Below are 18435 nucleotides of genomic sequence, written 5' to 3'. Positions count from 1 at the left end.
AAACTAAAAGCCACTGCCTGTTGCCGTTAATACAAAGTTGTCATATTTCATCGTTTTGAGTCTGAATAGAAAATATTCAGCGGGTGACTATTGTTTATTTGTGCTCAGGATCTTTGTTCACATACACGAAATGAAGAGAGACTGCATATAAAACAACAGATTTCAGGTTCTTGTTCCTAATGTTTGTATTTACACATTTATTTACATTTCTTTATACATTCATTCATTTCAGTGCCTTGTTTATCCTTTTCGGTGTTTAACTTGGTCTTTTTCTTCTCTCCTCTCAGAAGACAAATCATTTGACAGGCGAAAATGATGAATAAAAAATGTGCAGCATGAGTACAAACATCCCCCCAGGAGTTATACCAAATAGGCACACAGAGTGCTTTAATTTCATTTAATTATTTTTGCTCAGCTAAAGTTATGTCACAGGCAGTGTGTTTGTAAGATGATGTTTAAATGTCAGGGTGTGTTAATGTGTGACAAAAATATGGGACTTTAAAATAAGTTATTCAGACAGACTCGTACTCTCTCTCCCAGGCTGCGTATCTGTCCATCAGGTTTCGGGCCGAGGGTTTGGTGTGTGCGACGACGTCCAGGAAGTCAACCGTTGTTACAGTTTCCAGCTGGATGGCAGGCATGTCAGAATCTCCTGTGAAGGAGAATCCCAGTGAGGCTACAGTGTTTTATCACGGACACTTGACAGAAATATGGCTGTTAATGGGAATATTAAAGTTGTAGGTTGTTGAACCACTACCTTCCTGATGCGACTCGAGAGCGTCAAAGATCTTGCGGACTGGTCTCATGGCGGCCTCCTTACACACCAGTCTGATGTCAGAGCCAGAGTAACCCTCCATCCCCTGAGACACACACACAACCAGGCACGCAGTTTTATACAATGTGCTCTCGTCTCAGTTGTACCAGACGTACATGATAGTTTACAGGAGTAAACACAATTTTTACAGACATAAAAGTTTTATTTATTTTAATCCAAACATGACAATTATAAATATCAGAATAAATTCATAAAAATAACTTGGGAAAGAAAATGTGAAACAGCTAAAGGATTGAACACTTAATAAATAGTTGTAACTGTAACACACCTTCGCCAGAGTTTCATAGTCCAGCTCAGTTCTTAGCTCCACCCCTCCCGTGGAGCTACGAGGAGGTAGCCAATGAGAGATCATGGCTTGGCGCGCGGGTGCGGAGGGAAGACTTACAAGAATCCTTTTCTCTAACCTCCTCAGCATGGCGTGGTCCAGTTCCCTGAGAGGAGGGCAGGAACACTTACACAGCAGTAGAAAACAGTTCGCTTCTTGTCCAAATGTCCTCGATTACCCATATTTGTCTTTTAAGTAAAGGTTTTAATTAAGATAAAAGATAAAATATTAATGACCACTGAGGTTTGTACTCATGTGGTGTGTGTTTGAGTTAAAGTGTTACCATGGCAGGTTGGAAGCAGCCAGCACAAACACCAGATCCTCTGATCTGGCCAGCCCGTCCATCTGAACCAGCAGCTCGGTCTTCATCCTGCGGCTCCCCTCGTGTTCCCCTCTGAAACAACACATCCGCCTGCTGTTACATCAAAATGTATATTCACCACTGCATCAGGCGTTTAGTACTTTAAAATGGTATCCATGCTCAATATACATTAACTATATCATTTAAACTTTGTACAAATGTCTGATGTTTGGTCGTAAAAAAAAGTACATTTCCTGGGATTTAAACTTTACAGATGTTCACAGTTTTCAGTTATCTGTCTTACTTGAGGAAACCTTGACAGGACACATAGCTGTTGGTGGGCAAGCACAGTGGCTAATACAGAAAGTGAACCCCGAACCTACAGCATTTGGGAATAACATTCCAACCACTTGGCGGCTGAGCTCACCCCATGCTGGTTCCTCTCTGGCTCATCACTGACTCCAGCTCATCCAGGAAGATGGTGGATGGGGCGTGGTACCTGGCCAGCTCAAACAGAACCTGCAGGCATAGAGACAGCCAAATTCATACATATCCCATCTAACTCAAGGTAAAGCAGACAATGTGTCTGAAATACAGTATGTAAAGTTGTCGCGTGTGTAGCAGAATAACCTACCCTGACCAGTTTCTCAGAGTCTCCTCTCCACTTGCTGACGATGCTGGAGGCTGAGATGTTGAAGAAGGTCGTCTTGCACTCTGTAGCCACGGCCTTCGCCAGCAGTGTCTTTCCTGTGCCTGTGCAGATGCGAGTCAGATGGTCACAAGACGTGCATGTTAGGAAGAATTAAAATGTTTAGGACTCAGTGAAATTATTTTAAAAAGGCCACTGATTGAGTTTGCTTTCACTCAGCAGCAGACGTCTGACCTGGGGGACCATAGAGCAACAAGCCCTTCCACGGAGACAGGATGCCTGTAAACAGCTGGGGGTACTGTAAAGAGAGAGAAGGAGTCAAATATATAAACTACAACAGCACAGACAGACCTTTTGTAAATCACACTGTAATTCTATAGCTGCAAGCACATTCTTCCAGCAACAAAACATACATTACAGTTCTCTGCAGACTGAGCTGAGTGCAAACAAAACTGATTTTCACTTGATTATTAAGCTGTCAGTGCTGCAAATACCACTTACCGCGCAAATTAGTCTGAATTTTGGTTGGCAAACAGAGGCTGAGTCCAATCACCAAACTGACCTTATACCCAAGAGAATATATAATAATGGAGACAGAAGTTGGGGATTGTGGGAAGGCGGAGGTGCGGTGTTATTCAATAAAACAGGCCGGCAGAACAGAGGACAGACACATCAGTCCTCATCTCCGTCTGTAAATGTCAAGAGGATGCAGACAACCTGATTTGTTGTCATCATATCCATGAGAGGGGTCTGGGTGATGATGATAGAAGTGTGTACATATTTTCCCTGTGTGTATGTGTGTGTGTGTGTGTGTCCTGACTAATGTGTTTATGTGGCAGGTTTTTGTTTGTATGTGCAATCTTTACATGCAGAATCGCAAAAATCACGTGAACATAGGATTATACATACATTCTGCGTGGCATGGCACGTGTGTGTGTTCCTTCCTTCCTCCCTGTCCATCTATCCATCTGTGTATGAGTGTGTTCCCATATTATCCCACATATAGATTTAATGTCAGCCTAACAGAATGGCCTGACCCCGCCACCCTCCTTCTCTTTAAGCCTTTTAAAGGAGATGTATTCAGAATCGAAGACGGGCGAGCGGAGCTGAAATACCAGCGTGGCCGGGCAGCGGCCGCACCTTAATGGGATAGACGACGGCCTCTTTGACTAATCGCTTGGCGTCCTCCAGGCCGATGATGTCCTCCCACCGCACATTTGGGCTGTGCAGATAGATGTCCTTTAGGGGGGTGTGAACACACACACAAACACGCAAAGTGAGGGATGCATGTGGAAGCTGGAAATGGATGCACACACACACAAACACATACATACATCCTGGTGCGATTAGGCTTGTGTAAATAGGTGTCCTTTAGACTGAAACATCAGATAAGGGAAATGGATAGAATCTGGGCCTTCATTAATACAACAGATCAGTTCATTCACAACAAAGCTCTCTGCTGCTCTCTAGTGGACACACTTGGTGTGTCACATAAATCACTTGAGGCCTGTTTCCACATCCTATCGCCACAACTTTACATAAAAGCAGCTCCTCAACATGTTTTATTTTGAGCATTTGTGCTTCTTATTTGTCAGTGCTGGCAGGATAATATGTGTAAATGTGAAGTACCCTGCTGATGATTGCAGCCAGATCCCTCATTTCACCGCTCATTCCAGAAAAGCCGCTCAGAGGCTTCAGCAGCCGCTCCTGCAACAGAGCATGGAGAATCAGCATTATCAGTCTTACTATTGTTTGATCACTCGTGCATTTTATGTTATTCAAATGTCTTGAGAAATCAAAAGAAGATCTAAAATGATATTTGTTTTTCATGTTTTACAGACCGGATTTAACGGTCATTATGAGGATTTTTGCTATTTTCATTTCCTCCTCGTTGCTCAGAGGCACTGGTGTAATTACCATGTGGTCTGAGTAACTGCCAGCTCCTTTGACAGCGTCAGGGACTGGACCTTTGCCATCACCCATCTGGCCCTAAGACAGCCGATACAACATTGTGACACATCAATCTTGAAAATGCATATTACTATTTGTAGAAAATCACCACAAATGACAGGGAAATCTCATTTGGACAACAGGATTTTCTGGGGAAAACAAAAAAAAAACAAAAAAAACAATCCCCTTCATCCACGAATACCAACACAAAACTCCCCAGTACCTTTCTGTCCACGGCTGCTCCGTTTCTGATGGAGGAAACGTTGAGACCAAACTCGGACGACTCTGGAGAAACTGAGGAGCCGTTCTCCTGGAATATGAAAGCACAGGCATCACCATGTTACAATAATCTCTGTTTATTCTAGTTTTCTAACATTGGTTATTCTATGTTTACATTTGCATGTGAGCTGGCCGCTGTCTTCTTGGCTCCATTTCCAGACTGTGGGCTCTGGGAAGGGCTGATTTTGGGGAGAGGCTTCACAGCTGAACCTTGACTCCTGACACACAGACAGTAGAATGTTTTTTTTAATTTTAAATCAGCTTTTTGATTTGTATGTCACTAATGTTGTATATACGTAAGCATGTGTGGACAGCATTACATCCTGAGCACGAAATAAAAATCAAGCCGTGAGACTCACCGCTTTGCTACACCACTTCTTGCAAATCTATTTTCAGCTTGGCCTAAAAAAAAAAAAAAAAAAGAACAGAAAACATCAACTAAATGCAACAGAGATTTAATGAGTGCATCCCAATAATTCTCCTGACACTACCTGGCTCTGCTGTTCTCCTGATGAGTTTGGGGTACTTCTGGAACTTGACGTAGTGATAGCTCTCATACTCCATCAGCACCATCTCCAGGTCGATGTTGTCGCAAACCTCGAACCTCCTCACACCCCCATTAGTCTCCTGGTCCAAGGCCACCGCTGCGGCCCCGTAGCTGGCGAACAGACACCCGACACGAGAACTCACACACATGCATGGCGCTGGAAACATCGCACAGCGACACAAACAAGGTCATCTAAGTCTGCTGTCTTGCTCATTGAGCCCGCAGAGTCGAGCGTGATTTAGTTGAGATGTGTTTTGTTGATGAACTGCAGAGACACTCGTACACAAAATCCCTCACACACCTGCCTCCTCAGTAACGTGCAAATGAACCCTTACACATAAACTAATTGCATTTCTGTCCATTCACGTTGGACTGTTAACATTTGCCACCATGCCACTGCTCGTCAGTCACACACAGTGGCGGCTCTAGACACGTTTTAATAGGGGGACCAGGTTGGAGCTGGATTTTTACATACAACCCGGGATAAAAGGACAAATCCCTCATTCAGACAAGGGATAAATGAGACTTAAAACAGTATTTACAATTTCAACAATTCTGATTGGGTAGTAAACTGCCGAGACACTTGTATTATTTCCGCCTTTCCCTTTAGTACAAAATCATTGCAGGAAATCTTTCATTGTATTATTGACACAGACTCCCTGTTGGGGGGGCCACAGGGGGGTCCAGACTCAGAGTTACGGGGGCACTGGCCCCTGTTGCCCCCCACCCAGAACCGTCACACATTTCCCAACATACATACAACACATACTCATACCGACCCCTGTCCCAGCAGGTGTTGGTATATGAGGATGAGGAGGCTCTTCCTCCGCGTCTCAGTCCTCAGCTCTTCCTGTTGGGACAGCGACACAGATCATTGAGACTCAAGCACAATGACGTCAACTGGAATCATTTAAAGTTTGGTTGAGTGAGTGTGTTTTGATTGTAGGTGGAAAACCGGTAATCAAAGGCCTTTTTCCCTTGAATTTTACAGAAAAAGCACAGGTGAAAACAACGGTCACTTTGGGCTTTAATGGCCATGTGTCTCTGTAAGTCATGACACAGGAAGCCCTCATTAATGATATTATTAACACCTCTGTCTGACATGCCAAAGGTCTACAGTTAAGTAAGAGCATTTAACTACTGTTCTCCTCTATTATGGTTGTTTACACATGTGGAGGGCATCACCGTGGGGAAGGACAGGTTGTGGACAGAGACAGGCTGCCAGCAGAGGGCGACAAAACGCACCAAATGAGAGCCAGCTGTGTCGTTACCTAGGCAACAAGCGGACGCCGATTTAGTGTGGCTCTTGATGCGGCTTGCAATTTAGCCCAATTAGCTAAACGGCTAACTGCTTCACGGCGGGTTTATCTGCCATTTGCCGCGGAACACATGTATAAAATATACTGACCCATCCTTGGACACATATGTTACTTGTCTAACAAGGACAGTCATTTTGGCTTTAAGCTGAGGTAACGTTAGCCAACACGCCCCTCTCTCTCCCAAGAAGCATCGACAGTTAGCTAAAAGTTGTTAGCTGACCAACAGTTGTCCGTCATATCGCCTTGAAAACAGAAATACAAAACTCCTCTTTCACTCACCGCCTCCCGGACTTGATGGGCGATTTTCATTGATTGATATGAAAGCTCCATAATGATTGTGAAAAGTTTGCGAGACTGTAATTCTGTCAGTTTTTATGCTGTTCGTCCGTTTACCGTGTTTTCGTCTCGGGACGTATGGATGTCCCCTCGTGGGCCACCGTACATACAGGTGTGAAGTTACTGTATTCTGTCCTGTGTCTGCCTGCGTGTCTGTCAGTAACAATATTTAAAAAAAGACAATGTGTATACAAATAATGACTGTGACAGTGCCACAGGGCAGCTAAAAGTGTGTGATTATAGTAAGCTTTCATCAATTGGTATAAAATAATTACATGAATTAGATAATAACTATTATGAGCAAGAGATCATTTGTGGTTGAAAGGTCTGAAAAGAAGAGAAATAAATGTTTTGGTCTAAGAAAAACGTCATGTGACAAGTAAATAAGGCTGTCAAGTCTTTAATTTAAAAACAAACAAACGAACAAAAATCTTGTACTGTATTTTTTCCGCAGATCAAAAACGTTTTCCATGTGAAGCATCACAAACTCAGCTTCAGCACAAATGGTAAGAACAGCTGAGATTGATTTAGATCCAGTTTGTGTTACTTACAAATATCGCTGTTGTTGAGAATGAAGCTTCAGTCTCTTTTGAGGTCTCATATCTGTTGCTTCTACTAAATCATGTAAAAAAGATTAAACATAAAAACATCCTGTGATACTGAATGTGTCCACTGGAGGGCAGTGAGGAGCTTTGCTGTGTCCAAAGTGAAGCTATCTATTATTGAGGGCCCAGGTTCTATCTAGTTCCCTTATCTGATTGTTCATTCCAAAGAACACCAGTTTATGCAAACCTTATCGCAGGTGGATGTGTGTATGTGTCTGTGTATGTGTGATGGCTTTCTAATAGTGTGAAATAAATCTTGCTTTGTATTATTTTGGTATTGTTTGCATCGGTTCTCTGCAATCGTTTATGCTTGCATCCATAACTCACAGTGATCGTGTATGCTCACCCCTGGGGTGGGAGGACATCGTTGGCCTGGAGGACGCCGAGCGATTAGTCAAAGAGGCCGTCGTCTATACCATTAAGGTGCGGCCGCTGCCCGGCCACGCTGGTATTTCAGCTCCGCTCGCCCGTCTTCGATTCTGAATACATCTCCTTTAAAGGGCTTCAAGAGAAGGATGGTGGCAGGGTCAGGCCATTCTGTTAGGCTGACATTAAATCTATATGTGGGATAATATGGGAACACACTCATACACAGATGGATAGATGGACAGGGAGGAAGGAGCATCAGAGTGGATGTACAGAGGCTCAAAAGCCAAAACAGCCCATGTGCAATGGTATGCAGCACGTGTACAAAAGCATGCACATTCACACACTCTCACGTCTATGCATGCACACACAAAAGCAGGCACGGGCAAACACGAACCCACCTAGAATACACACACTTCTATCATCATCACCCAGACCTCTCTCATGGATATGATGACAACAAATCAGGTTGTCTGCATCCTCTTGACATTTACAGACGGAGATGAGGACTGATGTGTCTGTCCTCTGTTCTGCCGGCCTGTTTTATTGAATAACACCGTCTGTTCACGCTGCATCTCTCCACCCATCGCAGTCCCTGAGCAATGGGGACAATAGTGAATTGAGATAATTTTGAATAAGTTAAATCTTGTGTGTACATACTGCAGATTCTGAACTAAAAGAATGACCTTGGTTAGTTTTTACAAAAATGTGTCATGTTTGTGAGGCAACAATTTTTTTTGTTTCATGACAAAATGTAAGATTAAGGATGTTTTAGTGTAATTTTCATTTTCATATAAAAGTTTTGAGAATATTTTGTTGATTACCGGGACAATATTGTGAATTGCAGTTACGCTGGACTGGATAATCAGAAGGGGGAGAGCCTGGGGTGTCAGGTGTGACACTGTGGTGGTGGTAAAATGGTTTACATGGCTCATGGGTCAGATCGGAGGGCTCACTTCAGAATTCTGGCCTGGTTTTGTCTTAGCTTTGTACAGGGAGAAATACTTTTCCAGAAACAGGCAACAAAGTCTATCCCTGCCATCAGCTTGGACAGATAATGGATTTCTGCACATACTGCAATTATAGGTCAGTACAAGACCAATATGTACTGCAATTACACACTTTCGTGATGAATAGTGATAACAACCCCTATATTCTAGTGGGGCTTCGACACTAGTAAAGGCTCAGTACAGGTGAGTTCTTTGAGACTGATCTATTTTTGTAGTGGATGTAGTGCTAAAAAACAAAACAAAACAAACAGGCTTGCATCATTTGCCTTCAAAAACATTTATTTTGGCACTCTCAGTTTTACCTTACAGTAAATTGCACATCCGAACATTTAGGAGGTTATTTTCTGTCTTGCCATCCATCCATGAGACCACACTGCTATCTATGCTTCAGTACATAAGCCAAATTACTCCAGTTTTGGGTAGTTCAGAATACATTTTGTTCAATACATTATAATTTAACTACTGTGGAAACCTGATATGGTCCTGGGTGGTTTCAGGCAGGTTCAAGTGTGGAAATGGTGTAACCAGCAGCAGTGATACATTTGTGTAGTCCACAAATAATATTTCTTAAAGGCTTTGATTTTCTGCAATTTCTTCTCAGTATTATGTAGAGGACGAGGCCTGTGGACATCATTTTGTTTTGGCCCTGTAGGGCTAGTGCAAAGTTCCAGACAATGAACAGAGGCAGAGTAGTGTCACTTGAGCAAAAAAAAAAAAGAAAAAGACATCATTCAAGTTCATCTCAACGATTACATTTTCAAACTGACTGTACCAACACTCTTTAAGTTCACGGAGCTCCCTGAAACAATTCAGATGCAGATTTGAAGTAAGTCACCTTTTACTAATTCAACCCACCCCATTAAAAGAGTACAATTACAGTTAAACACAGCAGAGGTTGGAAGTATAGAACAGCAGCATTTTTCCATTTCAAACTGCTCCTGAATTTGTCCAAAGAATAAACGTAAATGTCATTAAGTGATTTGATTCATAGGATAAACCGCTACCAAAGTTTAGAGACAGAAACAAAAAGGACTGGTATCTTTCATATTAAGCCTGTAAAAGTTGGGGCTGTGTAAACATGTGGGAATTGCACCTTTAAAATTTAAAATCTGTTGTAGCACAGCAGCTCTGAAGCTCTGGGTCAACACCATGACAGTAACTGTAACCGTTAAAACACTGCCGTCTCTGAGCTGGCATGAATCAGACTTTGACTTGTACTGAGCCAGAAACAGGACACTGAATACACATCCAGACAGTTTTCTTCAACACATCCCTTCAAGTTCTCAACATTTTCAGAAAAATATATAGCACAGAGAGACAGTTTGATTGATTGTGAATGAAGAAATGGAGCCAAAAGTCAAGACAGGCTTGGTTTTTGGAACATACATGCTTTCTTGGCTTCTTGATGCTGGTTTCCGTTATTGGTTTAAGACATTAAATAAGGACTCTCATTAGGTCCAAATGCATATACATATGAAGTGAGTATTACTTCAGAAAATAGTGGCTTTGCATTATGTATATTGTTTGATTTACATTCCAAATTAATCATTGCATATTTGTTTCAAAAGTAATTCCTTGGTCCAGAGTTTTCATATCACAGCTTCAGTGTTTCACAATTGATGCTTGTTTTTCAAAGTGGTCGTTTACTAAAAGAGTTAACAGGGACTTTAAGCAGTGAGGGTAGAGGGATGATTTGGTATTTGACTTTTATTTCCTCCAATGCTGCTGCGGTCCCCTCAAAAAAGTCACTGCTCAAGATCCCCAATAACCCAGCGCCTGGTTACAATTTATTGTAAGAATCTCATTTGAATATTTAACTGTATGAATGAGTTCTTTTGGCTTCCATTCTTTAAGAAAAAAAAAACACATGGATGCCGTATTTTTAATGGGCACTGAAGACTTTCTGTATGTGGGCAGTTTGAGCTCTCAGAGGAATGTTCATATTGTGCAGTAAGATGCTGATTATCACTGTTGGACTCTGGGGGACGAGCTAAGGCTTCATTCAGAATGATGTGTTCTTGTGTGTCATTGATTTGGGGGAGAGGTACAGCCTTTAAATCACTGGTAGGTGTTGCAGTTTGATGTACAGTAACAGGGTAAACAGGGATGTGATCACATTTGAACTGTCTACAATTCCAGGTTAAAATATTTTAACTTTGAATGATCTGGCACAGATGTTTTCCTCATGCTAGATGTCAGTGGTCGGGTGGGGGGGGAATGGCGTGCGATGACAAGGCGACCTTTTGGTGTCCCTGTGCCGGTGTTCCGAGCCTCAGACAATGCCGGCCTCTGCGAATAGCGTGCCAGCCTCGAGCAGCATTCCTTTGACGTAGACGCGTACGGTGTAGAACATCGTGAGGAAGTCCTGGGTGCTGAACAGGGTGTCTGCCAGGGCGAATCCCAGCGTGGAGGGGATGAAGCCTCGGCCGTACTCCACCATCCACGTCCCGGCGCTCCACTGGACCGACGTGGCCTCGCCGACACTGTGTACGATGGTGTCACCTGTGTGGAAAAAAAAAAGATATGGAAGGAAGTCTTACTTATCTAGTTCACTCGGTATAGAAAGTCATTCATAAGAAGACATAAAAAAATTCAGATTCAATGAGTCACCCGGATAGTATATTTCACTCTTGGTCGTCCCCTCCTTCCACTGTCTGAAGGTGCCGGATATGATGGTGTCAGAAATCTCAGCCCAATAACGACCTGATGAAAGAAGAGAGCAGGCATGGAGTCAGGTTTCTCTTAGTTTCAGGTGATTATACACCAAACAAAAGCACCAATATTTTATTCCATTCATGGCCCTTAATACTACACTCTGCACCATGAATTCAGTGATTTGATTCGACTGTGACATATTTAAAAACAAACCATCTTGGAACTTCCGTCTTTTACGCATGTTTTACAGCAAGACAAACAGACATGACTTTTCCATCCCCATCGTTCCTCACCAGAGTGTCCTCCTGTGTCCACCGCCGTACCAAACAGCAGCAGGTACTCTGTGACCGAGGCGTGGAGGAGGCACATGGAGCCCATCCAACCTCCGGCGTTCACAAACACCCACTGCAGGTCCTCGTCTGGCAGGATGTGGCCAGGATACCTAAGTTCAGTTTAGACTTTATCAGCTGCTTTTTAAACATATGACAAGTAATCACACCAGAAAGGTGATTGACTGACTATGAAAGAGCACGGATGATTGTTGTGAAGGGCATGATGGACATTGTTCACATTTGGAAAAAAAAGTATAATAGCCATCACTTCCTGGATCCCCAAATTTGAATATATTACTAATGCAAAACAGTGTTATCATTACCTCTTCCTGAGCTCCACCACCACTTTGGAGAAGGCCTGCTCATGGTCCTGTCCTGAGAGCAGACATAACATAAATTGAAAGGCACTGAGGGGGGAACAACTTGGACTACACACAGGCGTGTTTGACTTTACTTTGCATTTGAGTGAACTGCAGCTTGGTCTTGACATACAACTCCACATTGTCAAACTCACCTGCGTACTGTTTGGCCAATCTGGCGACGTCTTCTTTGTTGAACACATACTGCTTGGTGGCCATCCAATGCCGCAGCAGCAGCACAACCAGGACGGTAACTGCGCCGAACAAGAACAGTTTTAAACTCGTTCTGACTATAGACATGGTTAAAAACAACAGCGAACAGACAGAGAGACAGCAGCAGGTCGGACTACACGTGGAGAAAGGGGCAGACAGGTAGCTCCAAACACGCCATCGGCAGAGGAGGCGTGGAGTCATGAGAAGACAGCTGCTTCCTGATAAATCGGGGGCGGGGAGTGGCTGAGCAGCCAATCAGAGAGCGAGTCATTCGCGTTTGTGACAGCAACTTCAAGGTTGCCAGCATACTGAAAAACCCCCGTTAGGTAGATTTGATCTATTTTCCATGTTTCTATAAAAGAGTCATTCATAAAGATACATTAAAAAACGCTAAGGTTAATGAGAAAAATGTTATTTTTTGTTTATCATTATTTTCTTGTTTTCACCCTTATTTCTGGACTTTTAGAGGTGCGTCATAACACGTCGATTTGTCCAAAGAGCACGTTTGTTCTCGCTTGTCAGAAAACAGGAAGTAGGCTGTTAGGTAGCCGTGTTAGCTTAAATCCAAGAGTAGTTGACAGCTGAACACTGGGGAGGTGAGAGTTCCCAAACAGCGCCGAATGACCGACCGACATGAGCGACAATAAAGAAGTCAGTTTTGATCCTAAAGGTATGAAGCTTTGTGAGCTTTCGGAGCAGAGTAATTCAAAACTGAGTTTTAAAATCTTGCATTTTATCTTTGCTTGCTAACGTTAATGTCCCAAAACAATGTCGTTGACCAAATATAACAACATATTTATTAAACCAAAGTGATTTTTTAATGGAAAATTAACAAGCCGAAATTAACGGTAGGTCATAGCATTTCATAATATGTAAAAGTGTATTTTACCCCGAAGCTTCCTTTCTCGATAGTAGATTAGCTATTAAATTAACGCTTTTCTCGACGGAGTTCGGTCACATTGGATTTCCATTTCATAAAAAGAACGTGCAACTACGCTGAAATCAATATGTGGTGGTGTCAAGTCAGTCCAGTGCTGGGACACAATTACATGATGAAGCTAATTTATCATGCCTGCCTTCACCCATTGACAGAGTGCTTAGTTAACTTATTGCTCTACAGTACACAGGCAGCAGCTGGACAGTCATGTGACTGGAGTTCCTGCTGCTTTTACTGCAACAAAAACACTGTCATCGATATTATTAACCACATATGTACATTAATCACATGTGCCTGGTTGATTTTTGGTGTGCTGTTTATGTGTAGTGAATTATGTCATTTTTTAAAATTTTTACATTTCATAGATTTATTTATTTATAAGTGACTTATTAAGTAACAATAAATCACCGGCTACAACAATGCTTGGTAAATTTAACAATACACATCAGCACCACAGATACAGATGACTAGATGGTCTGGTGGACTTCATCAGGTCGACATCTTTGACCTTTTTTGCTCTCAAGAGACAGAGCAAGAGACTCAGTAGGCTAACCTCTGTAGATACATGTGACTACATTGAGTTGTCTTTCGTCCTAACCCCTCAGACCACCAACACCTGCGTTATAACCCTCTGCGGGACACATGGGTCCTTGTGTCGGCCCATCGCATGAAGAGACCGTGGGCAGGTCAGGTGGAGAAACCTCCCGAGGAACATATACCTAGATACGACCCCGCTAACCCACTCTGTCCTGGGAACACACGGGCAAATGGGAAGGTAAGATCAGGTAGATACAGGTAATTCAACAGATGCATATATGCCAACATGAGACCACACAAGGCAGCTTGTTAGGTCATGGTTTCCTTTGAACCCTGGTACTTTTAAACATGTCTTTCAGTCTCTCAGCCACTACTTTTACCTCAGCTCCACCTCTCTGTCTGTTTTCTCCAGGTAAATTCACACTATGACAGCACTTATGTGTTTGAAAACGACTTCCCTGCTCTTCAGCCAGATGCTCCAGATCCTGGTGAGGGCCATTACTTACTACAACAAGTAACTGTGTTACCTAACAGAAAATATTTAAAGGGCTTGTATTATGCTCATTGTGTGCCAACTTATTTTTTTTATTGATTACTTGTTTTTGTTTTTCAAGCAAAAATGTCACTCACTTTGAGGTTACACTAACCTATAAATCGATTAACCGTGAAAAATAATTGGCAAATAAATTGCTAATGAAAACAATTGCTAGTTGCAGCAGTTTTTGTGGTTAGTCGTTAGTTACACTCATGTAGATTCTTTTTGTTGATTTAACTTAAGTCAATCAAAGGTTTAAAATAACACTGACTATTATACCTTTACATAGAACATGTAATTTTGCAGGTTGTTTGGCACATCATACTTTATTTTTGAGATAGTTTTATGGCAAAATCAACTATTTGATCGCGGCTACTGGTATATCAAAGTACTTGGGCTGAAGAGCAAAGCAAATGAATTGCTGAAAGTGTAACACATTATTGACAACTTACATTTGCTGTTGTGTTCTTCAGGTTCTGATCAACATCCATTGTTCCAGTCTAAAGCTGCCAGGGGCGTCTGGTAAGAGCAAAGCTTCATGTCACAAACTACAGGTTGATAAATGTGTCCTGTCTTGGACAACTGCACAAGTAATAATTATTTAGATTGATACACCCATCCTGTTATGTATTGAAAGTGACTGAAAATGTATTCAAACTCTATACTAAATCCATTCCAATACATCAAATAACATCATGTATTTGTTATGTTGTGCTTTTTACCGCAATATTCCAATGAATAAATGTTAAACACATAGGTAACATGATTAACATGTGGTTAGAAGGTCAAAAAATATTCTGCGATGCATCTTAATCAGTGTTCTTGTTTTAAAAATGATAATGCATTCAAATTTATGACTAATTGCATCTGAACTGATGAGTGCAATCAGAGCAGTCACGCTGAGGCGCCTCTTGTTCATTGTTGTCATCATCATCATCATAATCAGCTATTAGGTGAAGCTAATTTTGTTAATCAACGCGCTGCGTGCCACCTGTTTTCAGGACATTTTGAACTGTGGCAAAAACAAAATCACAAATCCTTCCACCGTTCAAATATTAAGATGGGTGTGTGTCCTCTGTGGCACCAGCAGATGGGGATGTTTTAACACCACTCTTTTGGATTTTAGTCCAGTGATGTGTACCCACAGACCCTGTGTGTTGGTAAAAGGGGGATTAAAGCTTCCCCTATGGCCAGATCTTGCTTATTCCTGGCACTATGTTATATTCAGTCTTGAAATGTGGACAGCGCTCTGATCTGTAGCCTCTGACTGTTGGATTTATTCACTGTCAGAGTTTATAGACAATCTGAGAAGCCTAACAGGAGAGCTAATCTTTTGTTAGCGTGCACTTACATCATCAACAGAGAGTTAAGTTGCACGAAGGCTTCGCTAATAAAGTTTTCTCTCTCCGGAAGCTTTACCTCACACGGCTCTTACTGTGCCATGGATCAATCAGCAAATGATGCTTCATAACGGCAGCCCACTCACTCTTCATACCATATCAAAGATAAGGTCCTCAGTCTGCAGGTAACACTGTGCTTTAATCTTTAAAGACGCTCAGGAACAATCCCACATTTCGGGAATCCTCGGATGATTCTGCCTGACAGCAGAGTTGCGCAACAGCTGAATAATAGATTAAATCAAAACACTACGCTGCAATGTGCCGGTTGAAACCCGAACCTGGTGTTTGAATCCCATACGTTGGCAGACGTTCAGTCTGTCCGTCCTTGCTTGCCACACGCGCCCACAGAGTAACAATGCAGGGATACAGCACTGATTGATGTGCTGTACTGTGTTTGTATTGACTGTTAAATGTCAGAGTATTTTTTCCTTCCTCGCAGATTGAGTCTTTTTTTTGTGAAGCAGTGGTTGTATGCACTTTTTTTGACCAGTACAGATTTTGGTGTTTGTGTGTGTGTTTCACAGTCACGTCAAAGAAAGGAAGTTGGAAACTGGACTTCTTGTTGCCCTGCAGCAACATTCAGAGAGCCAATTAGAGGGGAAACAAAATGGGAAATGGGATTTGGGGGGGATTTGGGTCGTGGCAGAGAAAAGAGAAATGGGTTGAGGAAATTCCTAATGACTTGTATCACCCCCTTCTCACTCAAAGATTCCTTTTGAGCAAAATGGTACAAAATCCTGGTACAAAAGATTTAGCAACACTATTTTACAGGCTTGATGGTGTCAGGAAATGATCTGTTATGTAACTGTAATTCCTTAAGAACCTGCATATAGCAGACAGCTGAAATCTTATGTCAATCGTTACACTTCACATTAAGTACAGTAAAGCATTATTTTGTAGCATAATCCAGAGAGCCCAGTTAAATATGAATTAAAGGCAATCGTACAAATCAAGAAATAATACAGTTTCTTTGGGATTCAAATGTAACTTTCAGCTCTTGACAGGACATTTCTCTGAAAATCACCAACCGCCTCTAAATTGCACCCAACTTAAACCACTATAGTAAGATCACTGTTATGTCAGTTCCTGGTTCTTTCTTTAAAAACTCAAATAAATGAAGAGGTTATCACTCTGTTATGCTTAGAACACTCTTTTTTGTTAATGCAACACCAAATTACATAATTATAAAAGTCAAGATATTTAGTTTCCAAGAATTTTTTGTTGTTGAATGAGTTGTTTAGACATCATTCAACCCACCTGATACAACCTATTAACTGATGTGTATGCTTGCTCTTGTTTTAAGCCATCCCAGCAGTGTGGCAGTGTCAGGTGAGGTGTGATAACCTTTGCGATGCCCTGACTTTTTTAGCTAGCACCATCATTGTCCAATCATAATTTCAAATGTAAGCGTAATGATTTGTTTCAAGCAACACTATGTATTCCCACAGTTTCCAAGTGCAACACCACTGCTGTAAAGTCAAAACCCAGGTCTGTAACAATGTCAGACATAATGTGGGCGCCAACTACAAACAAAACTCATTATATTACAATAGTGTTCAGTGTCTTGAAAACTTGCATGTTGAAGTAAACATGTATCGTGATCCTCACGAAGTTCACCCTATTACATGACACTGTACCATCAAAATGATTTTGGAACTGTTCTTTTAAGCTGAGAAAGTTACATAATGTTGCTTTAACCACAATATTACAATATTACACCTGCACAGCATCAGCATGTAAGCATTGTCACTGTGAGCATGCTAATGTTGGGTTTCTGTTACATTGTTTTTAAGTGCTTGTCGGAGGTCTACGCACACACACACACAAAACATAACAAAGTGCTGGCAGCTCCTATAATACTCATGAACAATTCATAAATACGACCATTCGGTTTTGCTCAGAGCATAAACACCAGAGTCACGTTCAATTATTGATCAGGAACTAGCTGTCGGGGATCTACGAAGAGCCTGTCTGTCGATACAAATTTCATTTCACTGACTCCAACAGTCGTGCTTGTATCCCCGGGGTGGCACAGGTAAAACTTGGAACTAACATACACATGGACATGGCACACACACACACACACACACACACACACATACACACACACTGAGGATGTGGCTCAACTATACCCTCTTCTAAACTCTGTGCAGCGGTTCAAACATCATTACAGGCTGTCCTGAGGCCGTGTTTCTTTTCAGTTGGTCATGCTCACTTTTTATAAAGAGAAGCGAGTGCGAAATGTCTGTCTCTTATCTTTCCAATTAACGTGTAAAAACATCTGATGTCTTTTTTTTTCTGCGCATTATATCTCAATGTGACCTTCTACAGAACTTTTGTTGTCAAAATACTCTCTAATTTAATTTAGATGGGTTTCACAGGATCTCAAGAATAATCACAGGAAATCTGAGGTATTACGTATATAATACACTGTAATATTGAGCAAAAAACATTAATCTGGTTCCACAAGTTGTTAGGCTTTCCTGTTTTTTCCTTTAAGTGCTACCATTTTTCAGCTGGTCTGAAAGGCACCACTAACAAAAGAAAATCCAAAGAAAAAGATGTCGAAGAAGTCAGGTAGCTGTTTTGTGTGGTCTGTGAGAGATAGACTCATTTCACACCATTCAGCATCGTGCGTCAGATATATTACAGCATTGCTTTTACTTTTATAACAAGGCCAATCCTGAATACAGAAGATCAAGGCTTTTTTTTTTTTCATACGTGTCACGGAAAACTCAAACAAGACAGCAGCAGCGCAGTCGTGACTTATTAATTGCAAACGAGGATTACAAGAGCAGAACATCATAATAAATAATAAAGGAAACGAGAGAGCCCGATAGAAATACGGATCCAAGATGGAGTGAGGAGTGAAGAGTGAACTTCTTTTGAGTAGCGTTTTTCTTCCAAGGTTTTAACACCTGGGATCAGTGCACATGAAAATGTGA

General features: G+C 41.8%; 3 protein-coding genes across 8 annotated transcripts in view; 1 reads left to right on the top strand and 2 right to left on the bottom strand.

Annotated features, from left to right (window-relative positions):
• Positions 1–167: 167 nt before the first annotated feature.
• Positions 168–6768, bottom strand: katnal2 (katanin p60 subunit A-like 2). 6 transcript variants are annotated; one of them, XM_037116577.1, is made up of 16 exons: positions 6485–6768; positions 5666–5736; positions 4831–4997; positions 4699–4735; positions 4455–4557; positions 4284–4370; positions 4028–4099; positions 3740–3817; positions 3251–3406; positions 2345–2408; positions 2096–2214; positions 1889–1980; positions 1444–1554; positions 1104–1266; positions 758–860; positions 168–652 (listed from the first exon to the last, which is right to left on the bottom strand). In XM_037116577.1, the coding sequence occupies exons 1-16, from the start codon at positions 6533–6535 to the stop codon at positions 513–515; spliced, it is 1614 nt and encodes a 537-aa protein (XP_036972472.1). In that variant the 5' UTR covers positions 6536–6768; the 3' UTR covers positions 168–512. The 6 variants fall into 6 exon arrangements, with proteins under 6 accessions (XP_036972472.1, XP_036972474.1, XP_036972471.1 ...); XM_037116579.1 differs by having other exon boundaries at positions 3251–3349; positions 6485–6755; XM_037116576.1 differs by having other exon boundaries at positions 4699–4741; positions 6485–6750.
• A 2012-nt stretch (positions 6769–8780) lies between these two features.
• sigmar1 (sigma non-opioid intracellular receptor 1) lies at positions 8781–12292 on the bottom strand. Its single transcript, XM_037116584.1, has 5 exons — positions 12024–12292; positions 11833–11884; positions 11471–11619; positions 11133–11225; positions 8781–11024 (listed from the first exon to the last, which is right to left on the bottom strand). The coding sequence occupies exons 1-5, from the start codon at positions 12280–12282 to the stop codon at positions 10795–10797; spliced, it is 783 nt and encodes a 260-aa protein (XP_036972479.1). The 5' UTR covers positions 12283–12292; the 3' UTR covers positions 8781–10794.
• Positions 12293–12581: 289 nt separating this feature from the next.
• Positions 12582–18435, top strand: part of galt (galactose-1-phosphate uridylyltransferase) — a 31153-nt gene continuing 25299 nt past the window's right edge. Inside the window, exons 1-4 of the mRNA XM_037116583.1 lie at positions 12582–12751; positions 13624–13793; positions 13968–14043; positions 14564–14612. Coding sequence (XP_036972478.1) covers positions 12715–12751; positions 13624–13793; positions 13968–14043; positions 14564–14612 — 332 coding nt within the window. The 5' untranslated portion in view covers positions 12582–12714. The remainder of the gene's footprint in view (positions 12752–13623; positions 13794–13967; positions 14044–14563; positions 14613–18435) is intronic.

Source organism: Acanthopagrus latus, chromosome 12 (genome assembly GCF_904848185.1).
Source record: "Acanthopagrus latus isolate v.2019 chromosome 12, fAcaLat1.1, whole genome shotgun sequence".
In the NCBI taxonomy this organism is placed as follows: Eukaryota; Metazoa; Chordata; class Actinopteri; order Spariformes; family Sparidae; genus Acanthopagrus; species Acanthopagrus latus.
Note: the sequence above shows the minus strand (reverse complement) of the source record. Positions and strands in the feature narration are given on the sequence as shown.

Excerpts from the sequence above, each read along its gene's own strand:
- sigmar1 (XM_037116584.1), bottom strand. The coding sequence starts at position 12,282 with ATGACTCCACGCCTCCTCTGCCGATGGCGTGTTTGGAGCTACCTGTCT. Across the intron at positions 11,885-12,023 it reads ATTGGCCAAACAGTACGCAG|GACAGGACCATGAGCAGGCC; the intron begins GTGAGTTTGACA and ends GTCTGCTCTCAG. Across the intron at positions 11,025-11,132 it reads GAGTGAAATATACTATCCGG|GTGACACCATCGTACACAGT; the intron begins GTGACTCATTGA and ends TTTTCCACACAG.
- katnal2 (XM_037116576.1), bottom strand. The coding sequence starts at position 6,535 with ATGGAGCTTTCATATCAATCAATGAAAATCGCCCATCAAGTCCGGGAG. Across the intron at positions 4,100-4,283 it reads GAGCAGCCGTGGACAGAAAG|GGCCAGATGGGTGATGGCAA; the intron begins GTACTGGGGAGT and ends CGGCTGTCTTAG. Across the intron at positions 1,555-1,888 it reads CAGAGAGGAACCAGCATGGG|AGGGGAACACGAGGGGAGCC; the intron begins GTGAGCTCAGCC and ends GTGTTGTTTCAG.